This window comes from Oncorhynchus gorbuscha, linkage group LG16 (genome assembly GCF_021184085.1).
Source record: "Oncorhynchus gorbuscha isolate QuinsamMale2020 ecotype Even-year linkage group LG16, OgorEven_v1.0, whole genome shotgun sequence".
Classification (NCBI taxonomy): Eukaryota; Metazoa; Chordata; class Actinopteri; order Salmoniformes; family Salmonidae; genus Oncorhynchus; species Oncorhynchus gorbuscha.
In genome coordinates, this window is record NC_060188.1 from 33,373,977 (window position 1) to 33,394,021 (window position 20,045).

General features: G+C 42.9%; 2 protein-coding genes across 3 annotated transcripts; one reads left to right on the forward strand and one right to left on the reverse strand.

Annotated features, from left to right (window-relative positions):
- The first annotated feature begins 381 nt into the window (after positions 1-381).
- pih1d1 (PIH1 domain containing 1) lies at positions 382-18,731 on the forward strand. Of its 2 annotated transcripts, none has more exons than XM_046306387.1 (11): positions 382-513; positions 4,145-4,233; positions 9,016-9,076; positions 9,162-9,350; positions 16,621-16,682; positions 16,776-16,857; positions 17,040-17,136; positions 17,377-17,409; positions 17,527-17,605; positions 18,373-18,516; positions 18,632-18,731. In XM_046306387.1, the coding sequence occupies exons 2-11, from the start codon at positions 4,153-4,155 to the stop codon at positions 18,665-18,667; spliced, it is 864 nt and encodes a 287-aa protein (XP_046162343.1). In that variant the 5' UTR covers positions 382-513; positions 4,145-4,152; the 3' UTR covers positions 18,668-18,731. The 2 variants fall into 2 exon arrangements, with proteins under 2 accessions (XP_046162343.1, XP_046162344.1); XM_046306388.1 differs by having other exon boundaries at positions 390-513; positions 4,150-4,233.
- Positions 1,024-2,843, reverse strand: LOC124000186 (short-chain specific acyl-CoA dehydrogenase, mitochondrial-like). The gene has a single exon (XM_046306386.1). The coding sequence runs from the start codon at positions 2,841-2,843 to the stop codon at positions 1,833-1,835; it is 1,011 nt and encodes a 336-aa protein (XP_046162342.1). The 3' UTR covers positions 1,024-1,832.
- Positions 18,732-20,045: the final 1,314 nt, after the last annotated feature.

A 20,045-nucleotide genomic window follows, 5' to 3' on the forward strand; every position in this document is an offset into this window, starting at 1 on the left:
AGTTTTGTGCAACAGGCCCCTGGTTAAATAAAGGTAAAATAAAAAATAAATACAAATTCAAGTACAGAGGAAAGTCGGGGAGGACAGCACAAAGGGACAGAAGATTAATGGTGGGGCACGGCCAGTTGAATATGCCCTTAAATGTGATAGGAAAGCATCCAACAGGATGTGATTATTGCCAGGAAAGAGAGACCATGGAGCATGTATTGCTGCAGTGTGGACAGTATCAGAGGCAAAGAGAGAGAGTCTGAAATCTAGTATGAGGGAGAAGGGGATACAGGAAATTAGTTTAGAATATATTGAGAACGTCATTAGATATATTCTAAAATATGTAATATTTTTTAAAGAGCAACGGGGCTGACAGGTAGGATTTAGTTTGTCCCTGTCTCTGGCCCACACTCCAGTACAGTAGGTGGCGGTAATGCATCATAACGTTGGATGCCAACCGCCGATAAACCCCACCGAAGAAGAAGTTGTAGCTAGCTGCTGAAATCAAGCAGGACGTGGAATAAGGTACGTGTTATCCTCATTGAAAGCGAAATAACCCTAATGCATTTCTTAGTGGCACCCACATGTGTATATACTGACGTTTAAATACTTGTTGTTCTATAGCTGGGCTAGCTAGCTAGCGTGCATTGCTAACTTGTCCCTAGCAACGCTCTCCTGTGGTCCTCATTTATAACGGTTGGGTAAATGTTACAGTAATCTGCTCGCGCAATTTCTGAAAAGACTGCACGCACACAAATATTTGAGCAACAAGGCCCGAGTGGGTGTGGTATATGGCCAATATACCACTGCCAAGGAATGTTCATAACCGCAACGCGGAGTGCCTGGACACAGCTCTTAGCCCAGGTATATTTGCAATGTACCACAAACCCCAGAGGTTCCTTACTGCTATTATAAACTGGTTACCAACGTAATTAGAGCAGTTTTGTCATACCTGTGGTATACCACGGCTGTCAGCCAATCAGCATTCAGGGCTCGAACCACCCAGTTTATAATGAGAACTTATAGACGTGATAGTAATAATAATAATAATATATGCCATTTAGCAGACGCTTTTATCCAAAGCGACTTACAGTCATGTGTGCATACATTCTACGTATGGGTGGTCCCAGGGATCGATTCCTCACTAAGCATGTCTAAGAGACATGTCAGTTCTACACAATACATTTCTATCTGATCACCACCCAGGACAGCACCTTTCTTTTTGTCTGATTTGGACAGAGCTAGTCATCTTCACCCTGGTTATCCACAATGAGGACATGAGTCCACTAACTTCTATTATGTTACCAGATAACATCAGTTTAAGGCAGATAATAATGTTTAAAGGCAGAAAGGAAGATGCATATCTTCATGTTGATATCAAATGTAACAAATTGCTTGGATTGTTTAGTAATTGTTGCAGTAATATGAGTCAAGAGGTGGGGTGCAAGTTGTCCTGAACCCTGGCCTGATGGTGTCCCATTGGAGTGGTAGGTAGGTGTCACTCCCCATTGGCCCAGGGAAAGATGTTCTCTCCATAACAGTTGAGGTTAGAATTTGGGCGTTGGGCAATCTGGTCCAAGATCTGTGGTTAAGGGCAACTTCTACCCAGAGCTGTGTGAGCCTGTCTCCATGCCTGGCATTCCTTCCAGTTCAGTAGCTGACCGGCGCTGATGAGACTGTGCAACACTACACTGCAGTCCTGAGTGTAGTAGCTGTTATGAACCAATCTGAAATGGCACCCTATTCCCTATATAGTACAGCACTTTTGGCCATTGGACTCTATCCAGAAGTAGTGCACTATGTAGGGAACATACGGCCACCATTTGGGTTTAAATCACAAGTCTCTATGACACGTACTCCTTCAGCAGCTGGCCGGCTATCACCAGTCTCTGGATCTCACTGGTGCCTTCATAGATCTCAGTGATTCGCGCGTCACGGTAGTGCCTCTCCGCTGGCATGTCTGTCACGTAACCCATTCCCCCAAGAACCTGGATTGACTGGTGGCCGCAGAAGGTAGCAGCCTCAGACGCTGCTAGTTTGGCCATCGCTGCTTCCTTGGTGAAGGGTTTCTTGGCATCTTTTAGCATTGCAGCCTTCCAGGTGAGGAGACGAGCACTTTCAACAGCTACAGCCATGTCTGCCAGCTTGAACTGTACAGCCTGCAGCTTGCCAATGGGCGCGCCGAAGGCGGTGCGTTTGTGAGCGTAGTCCGCAGCACAGTCCAGAGCAGCCTGAGCAATACCCAGGGCCTGGGAAGCTATACCTATACGCCCACTGTCCAGGGTTTGCATGGCTATCTTGAAGCCAGATCCTCGTGGCCCCAGCATGTTGCCCAGGGGTATCCTACAGTCCTCCAGGATGAGGTTGGCCGTGGAGGTTGCTCTGATGCCCAGCTTGTCCTCCTTCTTCCCCAGGGACAGGCCAGGATGGGGCATGGGCACCAGGAATACACTGATACCCTTGTGTTTGAGTGACTTGTCAGTGGTAGCGAATATAACAGTAGCCGAAGCATCCCAGCTGTTGGTAATCCAGGCTTTAGTCCCGTTCAACACCCACTCCTCTCCCTCCTGTCTGGCTAACGTAGACGCTGCGCCTGCATCACTACCATTACCTGGTTCACTCAGAGCGAAGCAGCCAACTTTCTCTCCAGTCGTGAAGGGAGTGATCCACTGTTCCTTCTGCTTCTGTGTTCCAAACTTCAATATTGGCCCTATGTACAAAGAGTTGTTGACCGAGACCACACATCCAGTACTGCCACAGCCCCTACTGATCTCCTCCACGGCCAGAGAGTAGGCCAGGTAGTCCATTCCTGCTCCTCCCAGCGCCTCAGGAACCTCGATAGCCATCACCCCCATAGTGATGTTGTGTTTCCATAAGTGGCTGAATTGGTCTAATTCATGTATGGTAAAGCTTCAGACTCTTCAATTTCAAATGAACTCATGACAAAAACTTTTTGAGTTTAGGAGTCTAAGGTGACAAACCGCCCACCCGGTTTCGGTTGGGTCATTTATAATTCAAAACAATGCATTCTGAATCATAAACTGGGTGGTTCGAGCCCTGAATGCTGATTGGCTGAAAGCTGTGGTATATCATACTGGGTATGACAAAACATGCATTTTTACTTCTCTACAGTAATTACGTTGGTAACCAGTTTATAACAGCAATAACGCACCTTAGGTGTTTGTGGTTTATTGCCAATGCGACACCGCTAAGAGCTGGATCCAAGCACTCCGCGTTGATTTGTGTATTGGAACAGCCCTTAGCAGTGGTATATTGGCCATATGCCACACCCCCTCGGGCATTATTGCTTAATTATAAACGGAGTGGTTCGAGCTCTGAGTGCTGATTGGCTGAAAGCCGTGGTATATCAGACCGTATACCATAGGTATGACATTTGTAATTACGTCAGTAACCAGAGTGGCACAGCGGTCTAAGGCAATGCATCTCAGTGCAAGAGCCGTCACTACAGTCCCTGGTTCGATTACAGGCTGTATCACATCCGAACACAAGCCTAAGATCACCATTCGACAATGCCAAGTGTTGGCTGGAGTGTTGTAAAGCTCGCCGCCATTGGACTCTGGAGCAGTGGAATTGCGTTACCTGGATTGATGAATCACGCTTCACCATCTGGCAGTCCGACGGACGACTCTGGGTTTGGCAGGTGCCAGGAGAACGCTACCTGCACCATTGCATAGTGCTAACTGTAAAGTTTGGTGGAGGAGGAATAATGGTCTGGGGCTGTTTTTCATGGTTCGGGCTAGGTCCCTTAGTTCCAGTGAAGGCTATATACAGGTTAAATACAAGGAGTACCGGTTCTGGGTCAGTGTAATGGGGTACGAGGTAGTTGGGGATTGAGGTAATAAGTGCTTGTAGTTTTGGTAAGGTGATTCATTGAAGTACTATGTACATGTAGGTAGGGGGTGATGACCTGTCCGGGTAGCCGTTTAATTAACTGTTCAGCAGTCTTATGGCTTTGGGGGGGGGCTGTTCAGGAGCCTTTTGGTCCCAGACTTGGTGTTCCAGTACTGCTTACAATGCGATAGCAGAGAGTACATATAATGCCATATCTTCTAGCATCAGTGTTTGGACCTAAGATGTAGCCTTTGGGATCTGGTGAAGATTCTTCCAGATGAATCTCTTGCTCTTTCTTTTGTAGAACAGAAGATGGAGGCAGATTCGTCTCTCCTGAGCTCGGAAATGGAACTGCAGCAGCAAGAGGAGCTCTACCAACAGTTTTTAATGCAGGTTTGGATGATTGTGTTAAAATAAATTTGAAGTGTGCACTTTATTAAAGATGAACACCATTGACATCCAATTGCTGCCAAGTGGGCATACACATTGGGTATGCCCATTTGACTCTGGCCTACAGTGCCTTCAGAAAGTATTCTCAACCCTTGACTTTTTCCACATTTTGTTGTGTTACGAAATAGGATTAAAATGTTTAATTGTAAAAAAAAAAAACTGTGAACGATCTACACAAAATACTCTGTCAAAGTGGAAGCAAATTTCAAACATTTACAGTGGGGCAAAAAATGTATTTAGTCAGCCAACAATTGTGCAAGTTCTCCCACTTAAAAAGATGAGAGGCCTGTAATTTTCATCATAGGTACACTTCAATTATGACAGACAAAATGAGGGGAAAATATCCAGAAAATCACATTGTAGGATTTTTAATGAATTTATTTGCAAATTATGGTGGAAAGTAAGTATTTGGTCACCTACAGACAAGCAAGATTTCTGGCTCTCACAGACCTGTAACTTCTTCTTTAAGAGGCTCCTATGTCCTCCACTCGTTACCTATATTAATGGCACCTGTTTGAACTTGTTATCAGTATAAAAGACACCTGTCCACAATCTTAAACAGTCACACTCCAAACTCCACTATGGCCAAGACCAAAGAGCTGTCAAAGGACACCAGAAACAAAATTGTAGACCTGCACCAGGCTGGGAAGACTGAATCTGCAATAGGTAAGCAGCTTGGTTTGAAGAAATCAACTGTGGGAGCAATTATTAGGAAATGGAAGACATACAAGACCACTGATAATCTCCTTCGATCTGGGGCTCCATGCAAGATCTCACCCCGTGGGGTCAAAATGATCACAAGAACGGTGAGCAAAAATCCCAGAACCACATGGGGGGACCTAGTGAATGACCTGCAGAGAGCTGGGACCAAAGTAACAAAGCCTACCATCAATAACACACTACGTCGCCAGGGACTCAAATCCTGCAGTGCCAGACGTGTCCCCCTGCTTAAGCCAGTACATGTCCAGGCCCGTCTGAAGTTTGCTAGAGAGCATTTGGATGATCCAGAAGAAGATTGGGAGAATGTCATATGTTCAGATGAAGCCAAAATATAACTTTTTGGTAAAAACTCGTCGTGTTTGGAGGACAAAGAATGCTGAGTTGCATCCAAAGAACACCATACCTACTGTGAAGCATGGGGGTGGAAACATCATCCTTTGGGGCTGTTTTTCTGCAAAGGGACCAGGACGACTGATCCGTGTAAAGAAAAGAATGAATGGGGCCATGAATCGTGAGATTTTGAGTGAAAACCTCCTTCCATCAGCAAGGGCATTGAAGATGAAACGTGGCTGGGTCTTTCAGCATGACAATGATCCCAAACACACCGCCCGGGCAACAAAGGAGTGGCATCGTAAGAAGCATTTCAAGGTCCTGGATTGGCCTAGCCAGTCTCCAGATCTCAACCCCATAGAAAATCTTTGGAGGGAGTTGAAAGTCAGTGTTGCCCAGCAACAGCCCCAAAACATCACTGCTCTAGAGGAGATCTGCATGGAGGAATGGGCCAAAATACCAGCAACAGTGTGTGAAAACCTTGTGAAGACTTACAGAAAACGTTTGACCTCTGTCATTGCCAACAAAGGGTATATAACAAAGTATTGAGATAAACTTTTGTTATTGACCAAATACTTATTTTCCACCATAATTTGCAAATAAATTAATAAAAAATTCTACAATGTGATTTTCAGGATTTTTAAAAATCATTTTGTCTGTCATAGTTGAAGTGTACCTAAATTTACAGACCTCTCTCATTTTTAAGTGGGAGAACTTGTACAATTGGAGGCTGGCTAAATACCTTTTTGCCCCACTGTATTTAAAACATATATATATTATATATAGTTGAAGTCGGAAGTTTATGTGCACGTATGTTGGCGTCATTAAAACTCGTTTTTCAACCACTCCACAAATTTCTTGTTAAATTAACAAACTATAGTTTTGGCAAGTCAGTTAGGACATCTACATTGTGCATGACACAAGTACTTTTTTCCAACAATTGTTAACAGACAGATTATTTCACTTTCAATTCCAGTGGGTCAGAAGTTTACATACACTAAGTTGACTGTGCCTTTAAACAGCTTGGAAAATTCCAGGAAATTATATCATGGCTTTAGAAGCTTCTGATAGGTAAATTGACATAATTTGAGTCAATTGGAGGTGTACCTGTGGATGTATTTCAAGGCCTACCTTCAAACTCAGTGCCTCTTTGCTTGACATCATGGGAAAATCAAAAGAAATCAGCCAAGACCTCAGAAAGAAAATAGGTTCTGGTTCATCCTTGGGAGCCATTTCCAAACGCCTGAAGGTACCACGTTTGTCTGTACAAACAAGTATAAACACCATGGGACCACGCAGTCGTCATACCGCTCAGGAAGGAGACCCGTTCTGTCTCCTAGAGATGAATGTACTTTGGTGCGAAAAGTGCAAATCAATCCCAGAACAACAGCAAAGGAACTTGTGAAGACGCTGGAGGAAACCGGTTCAAAAGTATCTACAGCCACAGTAAAATGAGTCCTATATCGACATAGCCCGAAAGGCCGCTCAGCAAGGTCGCAAATGGGTCTTCCAAATGGACAATGACCACAAGCATACTTCCAAAGTTGTGCCAAAATGGCTTAATGACAACAAAGTTAAGATATTGGAGTGGCCATAACAAAGTCCTGACCTCAATCCTATATAATATTTGTTGGTTAGAAATGAAAAAGCGTGTGCGAGCAAAGAAGCCTACAAACCTGACTAGGTTACACCAGCTCTGTCAGGAATTGGCCAGAATTCACCCAACTTATTGTGGAAAGCTTGTGGAAGGCTTCCCAAAATGTTTGACCCAAGTTAAACAATTTAAAGTCAATGCTACCAAATACTAATTGAGTGTATGTAAAATTCTAACCCACTGGGAATGTGATGAAATAAATAAAAGCTGAAATAAATAATTCTCTCAACTATTATTCTGACATTTCATATTTTTAAAATAAAGTAGTGATCCTAACTGACCTAAGACAGGGAATTTTTACTATAATTAAATGTCAGAAATGGTGAAAAATGGAGTTTAAATGTATTTGGCTAAGGTGTATGTAAACGTCTGAGTTCAACTGTAAGTATTCAAGCCTCTGTGTCAATACACGTTTGAATCACCTTCAGCAGCGATTACAGCATTGAGTCTTTCTGGGTAAGTCTTTTAAGAGCGACGCACACCCTGATTGTACAATATTTGCACATTAGTCTTAAAAAAATATTCAAGCTCTGTGAAGTTGGTTGTTGACCATTGCTAGACAGCCATTTAAGTCTTTCCATAGATTTAACTAAACAGGCCACTCGGGAACATCCAATGTCATATTGGTAAGCAACTCCAGTGTATATTTGTCCTTGTGTTTTAGGTTATTATAAAAAAATAAAAATTGTCCTGCTGAAAGGTGAATCCTGTTGCAAAGCAGACGGAAGGTTTTCCTCTAGGATTTAGCCTGTGCTTAGCTCTTTTCCGTTTATTTTTATCGTAAAAAAAAACTCCAGCGTCCTTGCCAATGACAAGCATACCCATAACACATTTTTATTCTGTACAGGCTTTCTTCTTTTCATTGTCATTTAGGTTAGTATTGTGGAGTAACTACAACGTTGTAGATCCATCCCCAGTTATCTCCTATCACACCAATTCAATTGTGTAACTGTTTTAAAGTCACCATTGGGCTCATGGTGAAATCCCTGAGTGGTTTCCTTCCTCTGGCAACTGAGTTAGAAAGGATGCCTGTATCTTTGTAGTGACTGGGTGTAGTGATACACCATCCAAAGTGGAATTAATAACTTCACGACGCTCAAAGGAATATTCAATGTATTCTCTTTTTTTCTTGCTTTTATCCATCTCCCAATAGGTGCTCTTCTTTGCTAGGTTTTGGATTGAATCTCTTGTTTGAAATGCACTGCTCAACTGAGGGACCTTACAGATAATTGTGTGTGGGTTACAGAGATGAGGTAGTCATGTTAAACACTATTATTGCATTTATTTAGGCTTGCCATAACAAAGGGATTGAGTACTTATTGACTCAAGACATTTCAGCTTTTGGTTAATTTAAAATTTGGAAAAAGTCAAGGGATGTGAATACTTTCTGATGGCCCTGTATATATTGCCATTTCTGATGTTGTTTTGACAGCTTCTATCAAGATTATAATTTTGGCTTTGGCTCTCAATGAAGCTGGATATGAGGGCCAGGGTTAAATGCATTTGTGGCCATTTGAATTGTTCTTCAACCATGAGCGTAGGAAGGATGAAGATTTCGTAATTAAGCTGTAGCTCTTGAAATGAGAAAAACATAATTTTGTAGTTTTAGCATCATACACATATCCCTGGCACATAATCCTGGTCCCAATCCAATTTTCACTTCAAAAGTCAATCCAGTTTTCTGTTCAAAAGTCAACTGTGTGATCATCTATCCCTGCATGCATCTATCCATCCTCAACCTTAAGCCCTGGTCAAACCTACAGTGTCATTGCGCAAAATGGTCCACGGCATCATCTGGATATGTGTGCAAGAAAAGATTAATATTCCTCTTCTGATACCATTTCTGCCAAGCAATCTGCACGAATTTGATGCCAATCCAAAGTATGCACCTGACTGCAACTGCCTCTACAACGCAAAGCTAAGAGCTGTTATAAATCTCTAATGAGAATGTGCCTGACATTTAATCAATTTCCTTCTCTCTCTCTTTCTCTCTCGCTTATCTTACTCCCTCTCTCTTTTAGACAATGGGAAAAATGCAAAGTGAAAATCCTCGTGATTCTAGAGTCATCCGGCCACAGCCTGGTCAGTCTCCCTTTGGCACGCACACACATACACACACACACAGACACACGCATAAACAACAGCTGTGTGTTTGTTGAATCCGTAGGTCTGTGTGTGAAGACTTTCACCCTGCCTGATAAACTGAAGGTATTTGTCAACATCTGCCAGTCTGCTGCCGTCCCGCCCCCACCCCCCCTCTCCAGGGAGGCACTAGTGGAGCTCCTAGAATCAGAAGACCCCACAGGATACAGAGTGCCCATGAGCATCGGAGAGGCCCACACAGAGGTGGACAACAGTGAGTGAATGGCTACTTTCTGAGGATTTCTTGACTTGACAGTTAATGCCGTTTTTCTATTCTGATCACGGAGTTCCGAACACATTGTGCATCTACACCTACATTTACAGTACATGTGTCCACCTGCTCCACATTGTGTCTGGATTCACTTTTTCCCCGTGCTATGTTCAAATGCCAGTATGCATTCTGCAAACGATGGAATAGGCAAAAATCACTAATAACACAACAATTTTGATAGCATTAGCTAACTAATGGAGCTAGCCAGCTAACCTCTGTAGCTAGCCTGCTAGCTAGCAAAGCTAAAGGGATTGCAAAAGGGATAGCATAACTGTAGCCAAGAGACGGCGGCGGAAGACAGGGTGCGGGGGGGTGCAGATATTTCTGTATTTCATTTTCAACAAATTAGGAAAAATATCGAAAAACATGTATTCACTTAGTCATTATAGTGTATTGTGTGTAGGTGGGTGAGAAAAAAAAACATATTTAATCCATTTTGAATTCAGGCTGTAACACAGCAAAATGTGGAATAAGCCAAGGAGTATGAATACTTTCTGAAGGAACTAAGTGTCAGTTGTAGACGTGCGCTGATTCTCTACGCTTCTCTCGGTGTGCACTCGTACACTGCTCCTTTTGGATTTAAGAATGGACTGGTGTGAGAAATATGGTGGAAACCATCTCCAGCCATGCTTACTTTCAAAGCAAGAGAGGGAGCGAAGGAGTGCACACTTCTGGAGAACAGTAGAGAATTGGAACGCAGCCATGTATCCCAATATTCCTGCATGAATTTCTCTCCTTGTTTAATACTCTCCTTCAACCCGCTTCACTTATCCCTGAAGTGTGTACTTGTACCGGAGCAGTTCTTCCCAACCATTCGTTTTTTCACACCCCCCAAACCTTTACCCTAAATCGGGGGTGTTCAATCGGCTACACTTTGTACAGTATAGCAAAATAAATGCTGCGGTAGCTGTTTTCAAAGTTTCTCTGTCATTTTGTTTCATAGTTGGTAGATAATCACACAAGAACTACGAATCCTACAATATATCCCACTGCAGCAACACAATACCTGGCAGGGGAGCTATGCGCACCGTGATTGAGGTGCTGAAGATACATTTTTAGAAGCGCTGTGCACAGGCATAAAAGTTGGCCTAATTTACTTGAAAGTCTACTAAAGTGAGATGTTCAATAATACACTGCTCAAAAAAAATAAAGGGAACACTTAAACAACACAATGTAACTCCAAGTCAATCACACTTCTGTGAAATCAAACTGTCCACTTAGGAAGCAACACTGATTGACCCATAAATTTCACATGCTGTTGTGCAAATGGAATAGACAACAGGTGGAAATTATAGGCAATTAGCAAGACACCCCCAATAAAGGAGTGGTTCTGCAGGTGGTGACAACAGACCACTTCTCAGTTCCTATGCTTCCTGGCTGATGTTTTGGTCACTTTTGAATGCTGGCGGTGCTTTCACTCTAGTGGTAGCATGAGACGGAGTCTACAACCCACACAAGTGGCTCAGGTAGTGCAGCTCATCCAGGATGGCACATCAATGCGAGCTGTGGCAAGAAGGTTTGCTGTGTCTGTCAGCGTAGTGTCCAGAGCATGGAGGCGCTACCAGGAGACAGGCCAGTACATCAGGAGACGTGGAAGGGGCCATAGGAGGGCAAAACCCCACAGCAGGAGCGCTACCACCGCCTTTGTTTCAGGAGGAGCACTGCCAGAGCCCTGCAAAATGACCTCCAGCAGGCCACAAATGTGCATGTGTCTGCTCAAACGGTCAGAAACAGACTCCATGAGGGTGGTATGAGGGCCCGACGTCCACAGGTGGGGGTTGTGCTTACAGCCCAGCCCAACACCGTGCAGGACGTTTGGCATTTGCCAAAGAACACCAAGATTGGCAAATTCGCCACTGGCACCCTGTGCTCTTCACAGATGAAGGAAGGTTCACACTGAGCACATGTGACAGACGTGACAGAGTCTGGAGACGCCGTGGAGAACGTTCTGCTGCCTGCAACATCCTCCAGCATGACCGGTTTGGCGGTGGGTCAGTCATGGTGTGGGGTGGCATTTCTTTGGGGGGCCACACAGCCCTCCATGTGCTCGCCAGAGGTAGCCTGACCGCCATTAGGTACCGAGATGAGATCCTCAGACCCCTTGTGAGACCATATGCTGGTGCGGTTGGCCCTGGGTTCCTCCTAATGCAAGACAATGCTAGACCTCATGTGGCTGGAGTGTGTCAGCAGTTCCTGCAAGTGGAAGGCATTGATGCTATGGACTGGCCCGCCCGTTCCCCAGACCTGAATCCAATTGAGCACATCTGGGACATCATGTCTCGCTCCATCCACCAACGCCACGTTGCACCACAGACTGTCCAGGAGTTGGCGGATGCTTTAGTCCAGGTCTGGCAGGAGATCCCTCAGGAGACCATCCGCCACCTCATCAGGAGCATGCCCAGGCGTTGTAGGGAGGTCATACAGGCACGTGGAGGCTACACACACTACTGAGCCTCATTTTGACTTGTTTTAAGGACATTACATCTAAGTTGGATCAGCCTGTAGTGTGGTTTTCCACTTTAATTTTGAGTGACTCCAAATCCAGACCTCCATGGGTTGATAAATTTGATTTCCATTGATAATTTTTGTGTGATTTTGTTGTCAGCACATTCAACTATGTAAAGAAAAAAGTATTTAATAAGAATATTTCATTCATTCAGATCTAGGATGTGTTATTTTAGTGTTCCCTTTATTTTTTGAGCAGTGTACATTACTTAGGTTGTTTTCCAAGTTATGAATTTACTTAAACTGTTGCTAGTCAAAATCTCACAGGCATACTTTCACTGATGACTCGAGTGCGCCTCATTGCCACGGTAACCTTCTGCCCTTAAAGGGGCAGCTGAAAATGTTTGCCTCATCGGGTCACAAAAATGTTAATAAAATTTAGCAGTATACCACTTTTAACTTGTCACACATTTATTGTTTTAGAAACAACAAAGCATTTATCTTTTTTATGTCAAATATTTTGGCTAGTAAAAAATCTGTGGCTGGTGGACCAAAAAGTTAGTTTCAGGCTCTGAACTGACTTATTGCGGATCAAAGGATGTGCGTGATTTCATGGTGCACGTAAGACATTTTGCATATAAATTATCATGTACCTAATAAAAAATCCAAGTTAAATCGTTTTCCATCGCGTTTTCAACTCTACTGATGGTTTTGTCACAAAAACTGTTGCGTTATATACACCGTTATGCCCATTCTGGTCCTTGCATGGGTAGTCAACCTACATGATGAGATCATTATGGATAAGAGTGAGAGATATTTTTTGTCAAATGGCAGCCAAGCATCAATCATCATGTCACCAGAGTAAGACCTCTCTATATTTATTATAACTTATTTAATGTGTAGCATAATAAACTGCATGTTTTCCTGAGTCATAGTGGGAGGACCACACAACATATCATCACGTTACTTCCAAGTTTACTTTGATATGATGGTTATATCAACAATGATATATGCCATATAAATATTTTGCGGTAGGGCTGTCCACTGCTAAAAAATATATTGGTCGACCGAGAGCTGTCTGTTCTTTTGACCAATTGTTTGGTTGAAATTTAAAAATATGTATTTTTCAACTATACGGTATGTACTGAGCTTGTCTGATGCTTTAAGCACACTGTTTGATGAAATACCGACCCCACCCCACTGCTGCTGGTCTTCGCAGATTCTGCTTTATGCTCCTGAAGTTGCCGGTAATAGGCTACACCAGGAGTCGGCAATCTTTTTTCCGTTTCCTTTTTAAAAATGATCCATCATTAACCACATGCCAATCTGAATTATATCTAAATGAAAATGATCCAAATCTAAAAGTAACTTCTATTGCAATTGGCAACTATATAAAAATAGCCTACATAAAGCCAACAAATAGAAACATTGCATCCTACAGGTAGAGAATATCCTAATTTAAAAAATAAATATCCTATACATCTAATTGGCTATGCATGGCCTGTCTGCAACAAACGTAATATAAAAAAAATCAAATATCAAATGGATCCGGCCCTAAGCTCGCCCTAACAAACTTACAATATTGTTGTCTGGGGCCCTCGGAGTTTCTGGGCAAGCGATATCAGGTATTTTAAGACATTTCCACTGGATCAGAGCATTACTTTTTTTCCCTTTTCATTACGAATGGTTATCGAAAGGGAGAGTGATTCAAATACATTAAGGAACTATTGTAATTCTCAATGTATTCTAATAGTATTAGACATCCCCAAATGGGCACATTTGTAGGCCTACATTTGCGCGCAGGCTCACACTGCGTGCAATAGTGTTTAACATGATTTTTTGAACGACTGCCTCATCTCTGTACCACACACAGAATTATACGTAAGGTTCCCAATGGTAACTTTTTTTTTAAAAACAGTTTATTGGCGGTGATGGGGGGAAAACTGAGGATGGATCAACAACATCGTAGTTACTCCACAATAATAATCTAAGTGACAGTGAACAGAAGGAAGCCTGTACAGAATAAAAATATTCCAAAACATGCATCCTGTTTGCAATAATGCACTAATGTGAAACTGGAAAAAATGTAGCAAAGAAAATAACTTTATATCCTGAATGCCAAGTGTTATGTTGGGGCAAATCCAACAAAACACATCAATGAGTACCACTCTTCATATTTTCAAGCATGGTGGGGGTGGCATCATGTTATGGGTATGCTTGTCATCGGCAAGGAATTGGGTTCTTTTTATGGTTAAAAATGTTCCTGGGTGGCCTAATTAACGTTTAATTAAATCGTCTTGAAAATATATAGCAAGACTTGAAAATGGCTGTCTAGCAATGATCAACAACCAATTTAACAGAGCTTGAATAATTTTTTTAAAGAATGTGCAAATATTGTATAATCCAGGTGTGCAAAGCTCTTAGCGACAGAAAGACTCAAAGCTGTAATCGCTGCCAATGGTGATTGTAACATGTATTGACTTGGGGGTTGACTACTTATGTAATCAAGATGGATATATATACAGTGCCTTGCGAAAGTATTCGGCCCCCTTGAACTTTGCGACCTTTTGCCACATTTCAGGCTTCAAACATAAAGATATAAAACTGTATTTTATTGTGAAGAATCAACAACAAGTGGGACACAATCATGAAGTGGAACAACATTTATTGGATATTTCAAACTTTTTTAACAAATCAAAAACTGAAAAATTGGGCGTGCAAAATTATTCAGCCCCTTTACTTTCAGTGCAGCAAACTCTCTCCAGAAGTTCAGTGAGGATCTCTGAATGATCCAATGTTTACCTAAATGACTAATGTTGATAAATACAATCCACCTGTGTGTAATCAAGTCTCCGTATAAATGCACCTGCACTGTGATAGTCTCAGAGGTCCGTTAAAAGCGCAGAGAGCATCATGAAGAACAAGGAACACACCAGGCAGGACCGAGATACTGCTGTGAAGAAGTTTAAAGCCGGATTTGGATACAAAAAGATTTCCCAAGCTTTAAAACATCCCAAGGAGCACTGTGCAAGCGATAATATTGAAATGGAAGGAGTATCAGACCACTGCAAATCTACCAAGACCTGGCCGTCCCTCTAAACTTTCAGCTCATACAAGGAGAAGACTGATCAGAGATGCAGCCAAGAGGCCCATGATCACTCTGGATGAACTGCAGAGATCTACAGCTGAGGTGGGAGACTGTCCATAGGACAACAATCAGTCATATATTGCACAAATCTGGCCTTTATGGAAGAGTGGCAAGAAGAAAGCCATTTCTTAAAGATATCCATAAAAAGTGTCGTTTAAAGTTTGCCACAAGCCACCTGGGAGACACACCAAACATGTGGAAGAAGGTGCTCTGGTCAGATGAAACCAAAATTGAACTTTTTGGCAACAATGCAAAACGTTATGTTTGGCGTAAAAGCAACACAGCTCATCACCCTGAACACACCATCCCCACTGTCAAACATGGTGGTGGCAGCATCATGGTTTGGGCCTGCTATTATTCAGCAGGGACAGGGAAGATGGTTAAAATTGATGGGAAGATGGATGGAGCCAAATACAGGACCATTCTGGAAGAAAACCTGATGGAGTCTGCAAAAGACCTGAGACTGGGACGGAGATTTGTCTTCCAACAAGACAATGATCCAAAACATAAAGCAAAATCTACAATGGAATGGTTCAAAAATAAACATATCCAGGTGTTAGAATGGCCAAGTCAAAGTCCAGACCTGAATCCAATCGAGAATCTGTGGAAAGAACTGAAAACTGCTGTTCACAAATGCTCTCCATCCAACCTCACTGAGCTCGAGCTGTTTTGCAAGGAGGAATGGGAAAAAAAATCAGTCTTTTGATGTGCAAAACTGATAGAGACATACCCCAAGCGACTTACAGCTCTAATCGCAGCAAAAGGTGGCGCTACAAAGTATTAACTTAAGGGGGCTGAATAATTTTGCACGCCCAATTTTTCAGTTTTTGATTTGTTAAAAAAGTTTGAAATATCCAATAAATGTCGTTCCACTTCATGATTGTGTCCCACTTGTTGTTGATTCTTCACAAAAAAATACAATTTTATATCTTTATGTTTGAAACCTGAAATGTGGCAAAAGGTCGCAAAGTTCAAGGGGGCCGAATACTTTCGCAAGGCACTGTATATATATTTGTGTGTGTGTACATCGTTGACAAAAAATTACAGTTAAATCCATTTTAATCCCACCTTGTAACACAACAAAATGTAGAAAAAGGCAAGGGGTGTGAATCATTTCTGAAGGCACTGTACCTGTTTGAGCTCCTGTTAGACAGATTCGATTTGGTTTCTCAAGGGGAGGCTGTGCAGTCTTACCCTCTACCTGTGTCCGTTCAGATAGGACAGGTCGCGCCTGATACAGAAGCAATCTTTTTTGACCGTGTATATTTGATCAATCGAGTTGTATATTTTGTATGATATGGCGTTTTTACCATTGGATCACCAAGACCTGTAAATAATATACACTCTGAGCACGTCAACCTGCCTTCTGCTGATTTCTTTCCCCTACCACCGCTCCAAGGTCCCTATTTTACAATTACATAGGCTAATCAAAGATTTTCAGTCATTGCATGTATAGATCATTTATTTGCTTGACTTACTTGTGACTTGACTAACTCATAGAATGCATGACTTGGGCTTGACTCGAGAGATTACATTGGGACTCGACTTGAGACTCGGATCTGAAGACTTGCTTGTGACTCGAGAAATAGTGACTTGGTTCTGTCTGTCCTGTGCCCACAGACTCCCAAGGCTGCACAGCCTACGACGTGGTCATCAGTGAAGAGTTCTTCCAGAAATGCCAGGTGTGTGTGTGTGTGTGTGTGTGTGCGTGCGTGCGTGCGTTCGTTTGTTTGTTTGCAGGGGTGTGTGTGTAACTTCTGTCTGTGTGTTTGTAGAAGGATCCTCTATTCCAGCAGTTTCTGATCGCTGTGTCATTGGAGGGGCTGGAGAACAAATACAACCTGGAGCTCAGCCGAGGTATGTATGCCTGTATCTTCAGTGTGTGTGTAAGCTTCATTATGGATTTGTTTTTTTGTTTGTTTCGTGTGTGTGAGTGAGTGAGCATTAATCAGACCCATGTTCTGTGTGTTCTGCTCCAGATGAGGTAATATCCATCTGTTTCATCTTACTTCCTGTGTTTTTCTCTCCTTCCCTCCCAGACTGGAAGGTTCTGAAGAACAGGAAGTTTCTGGGCTCTGTGAACGAACAAAATATCCGCACTAAGAGCAAACCTGTGATTCAGGAAATAGAACCCAAGTATGTTTTTGCTCTTTCTTTCTTTCTCTTTCTTTTTTTTTGTGCCCTCACTCTCTCTGACACACACACACCACACAACTCACATCTGTTATCATTAATTCACCACTAGAGGATGGTGTAGAGTTAACTACAGTCTGTATGTGGAGTAGTTCAATCTCCTCTCTCCCTCCCTCCCCCTTCAATCTCTCTCTCTCTCTCTCTCTCCCTCTCTCCCTCTCTCCCTCCCTCCCTCCCCCACAGGGATACTCGCACAGCGCCAGAACCAGCCAAACGGTAGGTCTGTCTGAGTTTTCTCAGTTTTCTCAGATATGAATTTTCTCCTTCTTTCTCACTCTCTTGCGCTAACCCACCTCTCTCTCCCTCTCGTCTCTTCTCTCCATCCATCTCCAGGCCAGAGTTCTGTCTGCTGGTGGAGCCCCCTGTAGGTGATCCAGAGTTTCTGATAGCCGAGATACAGCTGCCTGGAGTGGTGAGAGACAAGCCCAGTCCTAGACACATCTCTCTCTCCCTATACTCTGTGTTTAACTTCTTCCCTATAGCAGGGGTGTCAGTCATTTGGCCCCAGGGGCTGCATTCTGAGGGCCGCACTAAAAATCGGTTATTTCTTCACAGTCAAAATTTGCAACTAATAGGCCTCTATCCATTGTTTTTGGGGAATTTTCAATGCTATCTGACTATTTAGTGATTCATTAGTGAGCTGGATACAGTCGAGAAACTGTATGAATGTAGGTCCATTATTTAGTCATTTTAAAGTATATTTAGTTTGTTTTTTATTTAACCCGGGGGCTGGATTATACCCCCTCGCAAGCCATATTTTATCATGATCATTTCTACAGTTTCGACACCCCTGCCCTATAGACTAGGTCCTAAACCCACTCCTTCACCACTTATACTCAAACCGTTTCCTCACCCGTAGATCTATATACTATTGTAAACCCATTCTTAATTTCATATTCTCAACGTGTTAAACTGCTTCCTCACTCCCTCCCTACACTCTATGCCAGTGTTCTTCTTAGCTGGTCCTGGGGACCCACAGGATGTGCTGGGTTTTGTTCCAGCCCAGCACCAACACACCTTTTTTTAAATAATTATCAAATTAACATACGTGGCAGTGATTTTAATAGGACCCAGAGTTTTTTTTACTGGTTACCTTTGGGTGCTTATTCTGACATTAATACGTAAGCAAGCAACGTTTCCCTTGTCCTCTCTCCTTCACTCCCTCCCTTCTCTTTCCAGGCCTCCTCTCTCTCCCTCGTTCTGGACCTTGGGGAGGACAGGCTTGTCCTGAATGCCCGGCCCTCCCTCTTTCATCTGGACTGTTTCATTCCCTTCTTCATTGACCAGGAGGGCAGCGTAGCACAGTACAACGCCAACACACAGGTACACACACACATTCTAAAACACAGTACAGCTATTCACTGACACACGGTGTCTGATATTGACACTCTTTGTTCTCCTCTCTCGCTCTCTCCGCCTCCCCTTTCTCTCTCCACAGATTCTCACGGTGACAATGCCAGTGGTGTCTTCATGAAGAAGCGGAATGTCAGATATCTGTCCGTCTTTGTTGTATATGAAAATAAAACTGTTATTTTTAATCACCGTCTGTGAGCGCTTATGTTCACATCACTTCAGTTCGTCTTTGATAAACAAATTGTTATCACACGAAACATTAGCCCTGCATTCTCATTATCACACCAGTCATATTTAGCCATAACAATCCTTCAAACACTCTTGCAGTTAGTCGACATGTATCCAAACAATACCCCATTCAACCGTCTCTTTAGTATGGGTTTTACTCTTTTTTTACTACTTGTTTCCGGGAGTCCCTCTATGAACGGAAGACCCTATTTGTGGAAAGGGATGGAAGAAAATACTCATCCCACCTATTTCTGGCCATTTATTTCTGGCCCTGGTATGCTCCTCTCATCCATCCCTCTTTTGTCTCCCCTTTCTCTCTCCGCTTTCATTCTCTGTGTGTCTCTGTCTCTCTCGCCACCTGCCCCTCTTTTGTTCAGTGAGGTCATTCCCTCATTCTCTTAATCCCAGTAGGCGGTTGTCTTTCTCCCAAAGTTCTCTCCTAATCCGCCCATGGCCCTCTGCCCTACACACACACACACACACACACACACACACACTGCCCATCACCACCCCTCCCCTGTATAAAACTCCCATTGTCTCACGACAATAGTCATTCTCCTGGGCTCCTCTGTCTATCGGTCTGTCACACCGTTGAATCCTCACCTTGCTCTCGGTAAGTCTTTCTCCAACTCCTCCTGTACATCCAGGTGCTGAATGACCTTTCACCTCTTGATGCTGCTCGCTCAGTTTTGGTCAGGTAGGGTCAGTTTCTCAGACAGAGATTATGCCTAGTCTTGGCCTAAAGTTTTTTTGATCCAAGACTCAGTTTCACCTGTGTCCGGGAAACTGGCATCTTAAGATATTCCTAACAAAAATATACTTATCTGTCTGTGGCATCAGTTTTTGTACCTTTTTAGATCAAACCGACACCCTGTCATTGTCTTTAGTTGGTGCATATACAGTTGAAGTCGGAGGTTTACATACACTTAGGTTGGAATCATTACAAATGGTTTTTCAACCACTCCACAAATTTCTTGTGAACAAACGCTTGTTTTGGCAAGTCGGTTAGGACATCTACTTTGTGCATGACACAAGTCATTTTTCGGACAATTGTTTAAAGACAGATTATTTCACTTATAATTCACTGTGTCACAATTCCAGTGGGTCAGAAGTTTACATACACTAAGTTGACTGTGCCTTTGAACAGCTTGGAAAATTCCAGAAAATTATGTCATGGCTTTAGACCTTTCTGATAGGCTAATTGACATAATTTGAGTCAATTGAAGGTGTACCTGTGGATGTATTTCAAGGCCTACCTTCAAACTCAGTGC

What these genes read in the sequence shown, in the direction of transcription:
- pih1d1 (XM_046306387.1), top strand. Translation starts at nt 4,153, where the DNA reads ATGGAGGCAGATTCGTCTCTCCTGAGCTCGGAAATGGAACTGCAGCAG. An exon ending in CAACCTGGAGCTCAGCCGAG is followed by an intron (nt 16,858 to 17,039) that starts GTATGTATGCCT and finishes CTTCCCTCCCAG; the next exon opens with ACTGGAAGGTTCTGAAGAAC. An exon ending in ATTCAGGAAATAGAACCCAA is followed by an intron (nt 17,137 to 17,376) that starts GTATGTTTTTGC and finishes CCTCCCCCACAG; the next exon opens with GGATACTCGCACAGCGCCAG.
- LOC124000186 (XM_046306386.1), bottom strand. Translation starts at nt 2,843, where the DNA reads ATGGGGGTGATGGCTATCGAGGTTCCTGAGGCGCTGGGAGGAGCAGGA.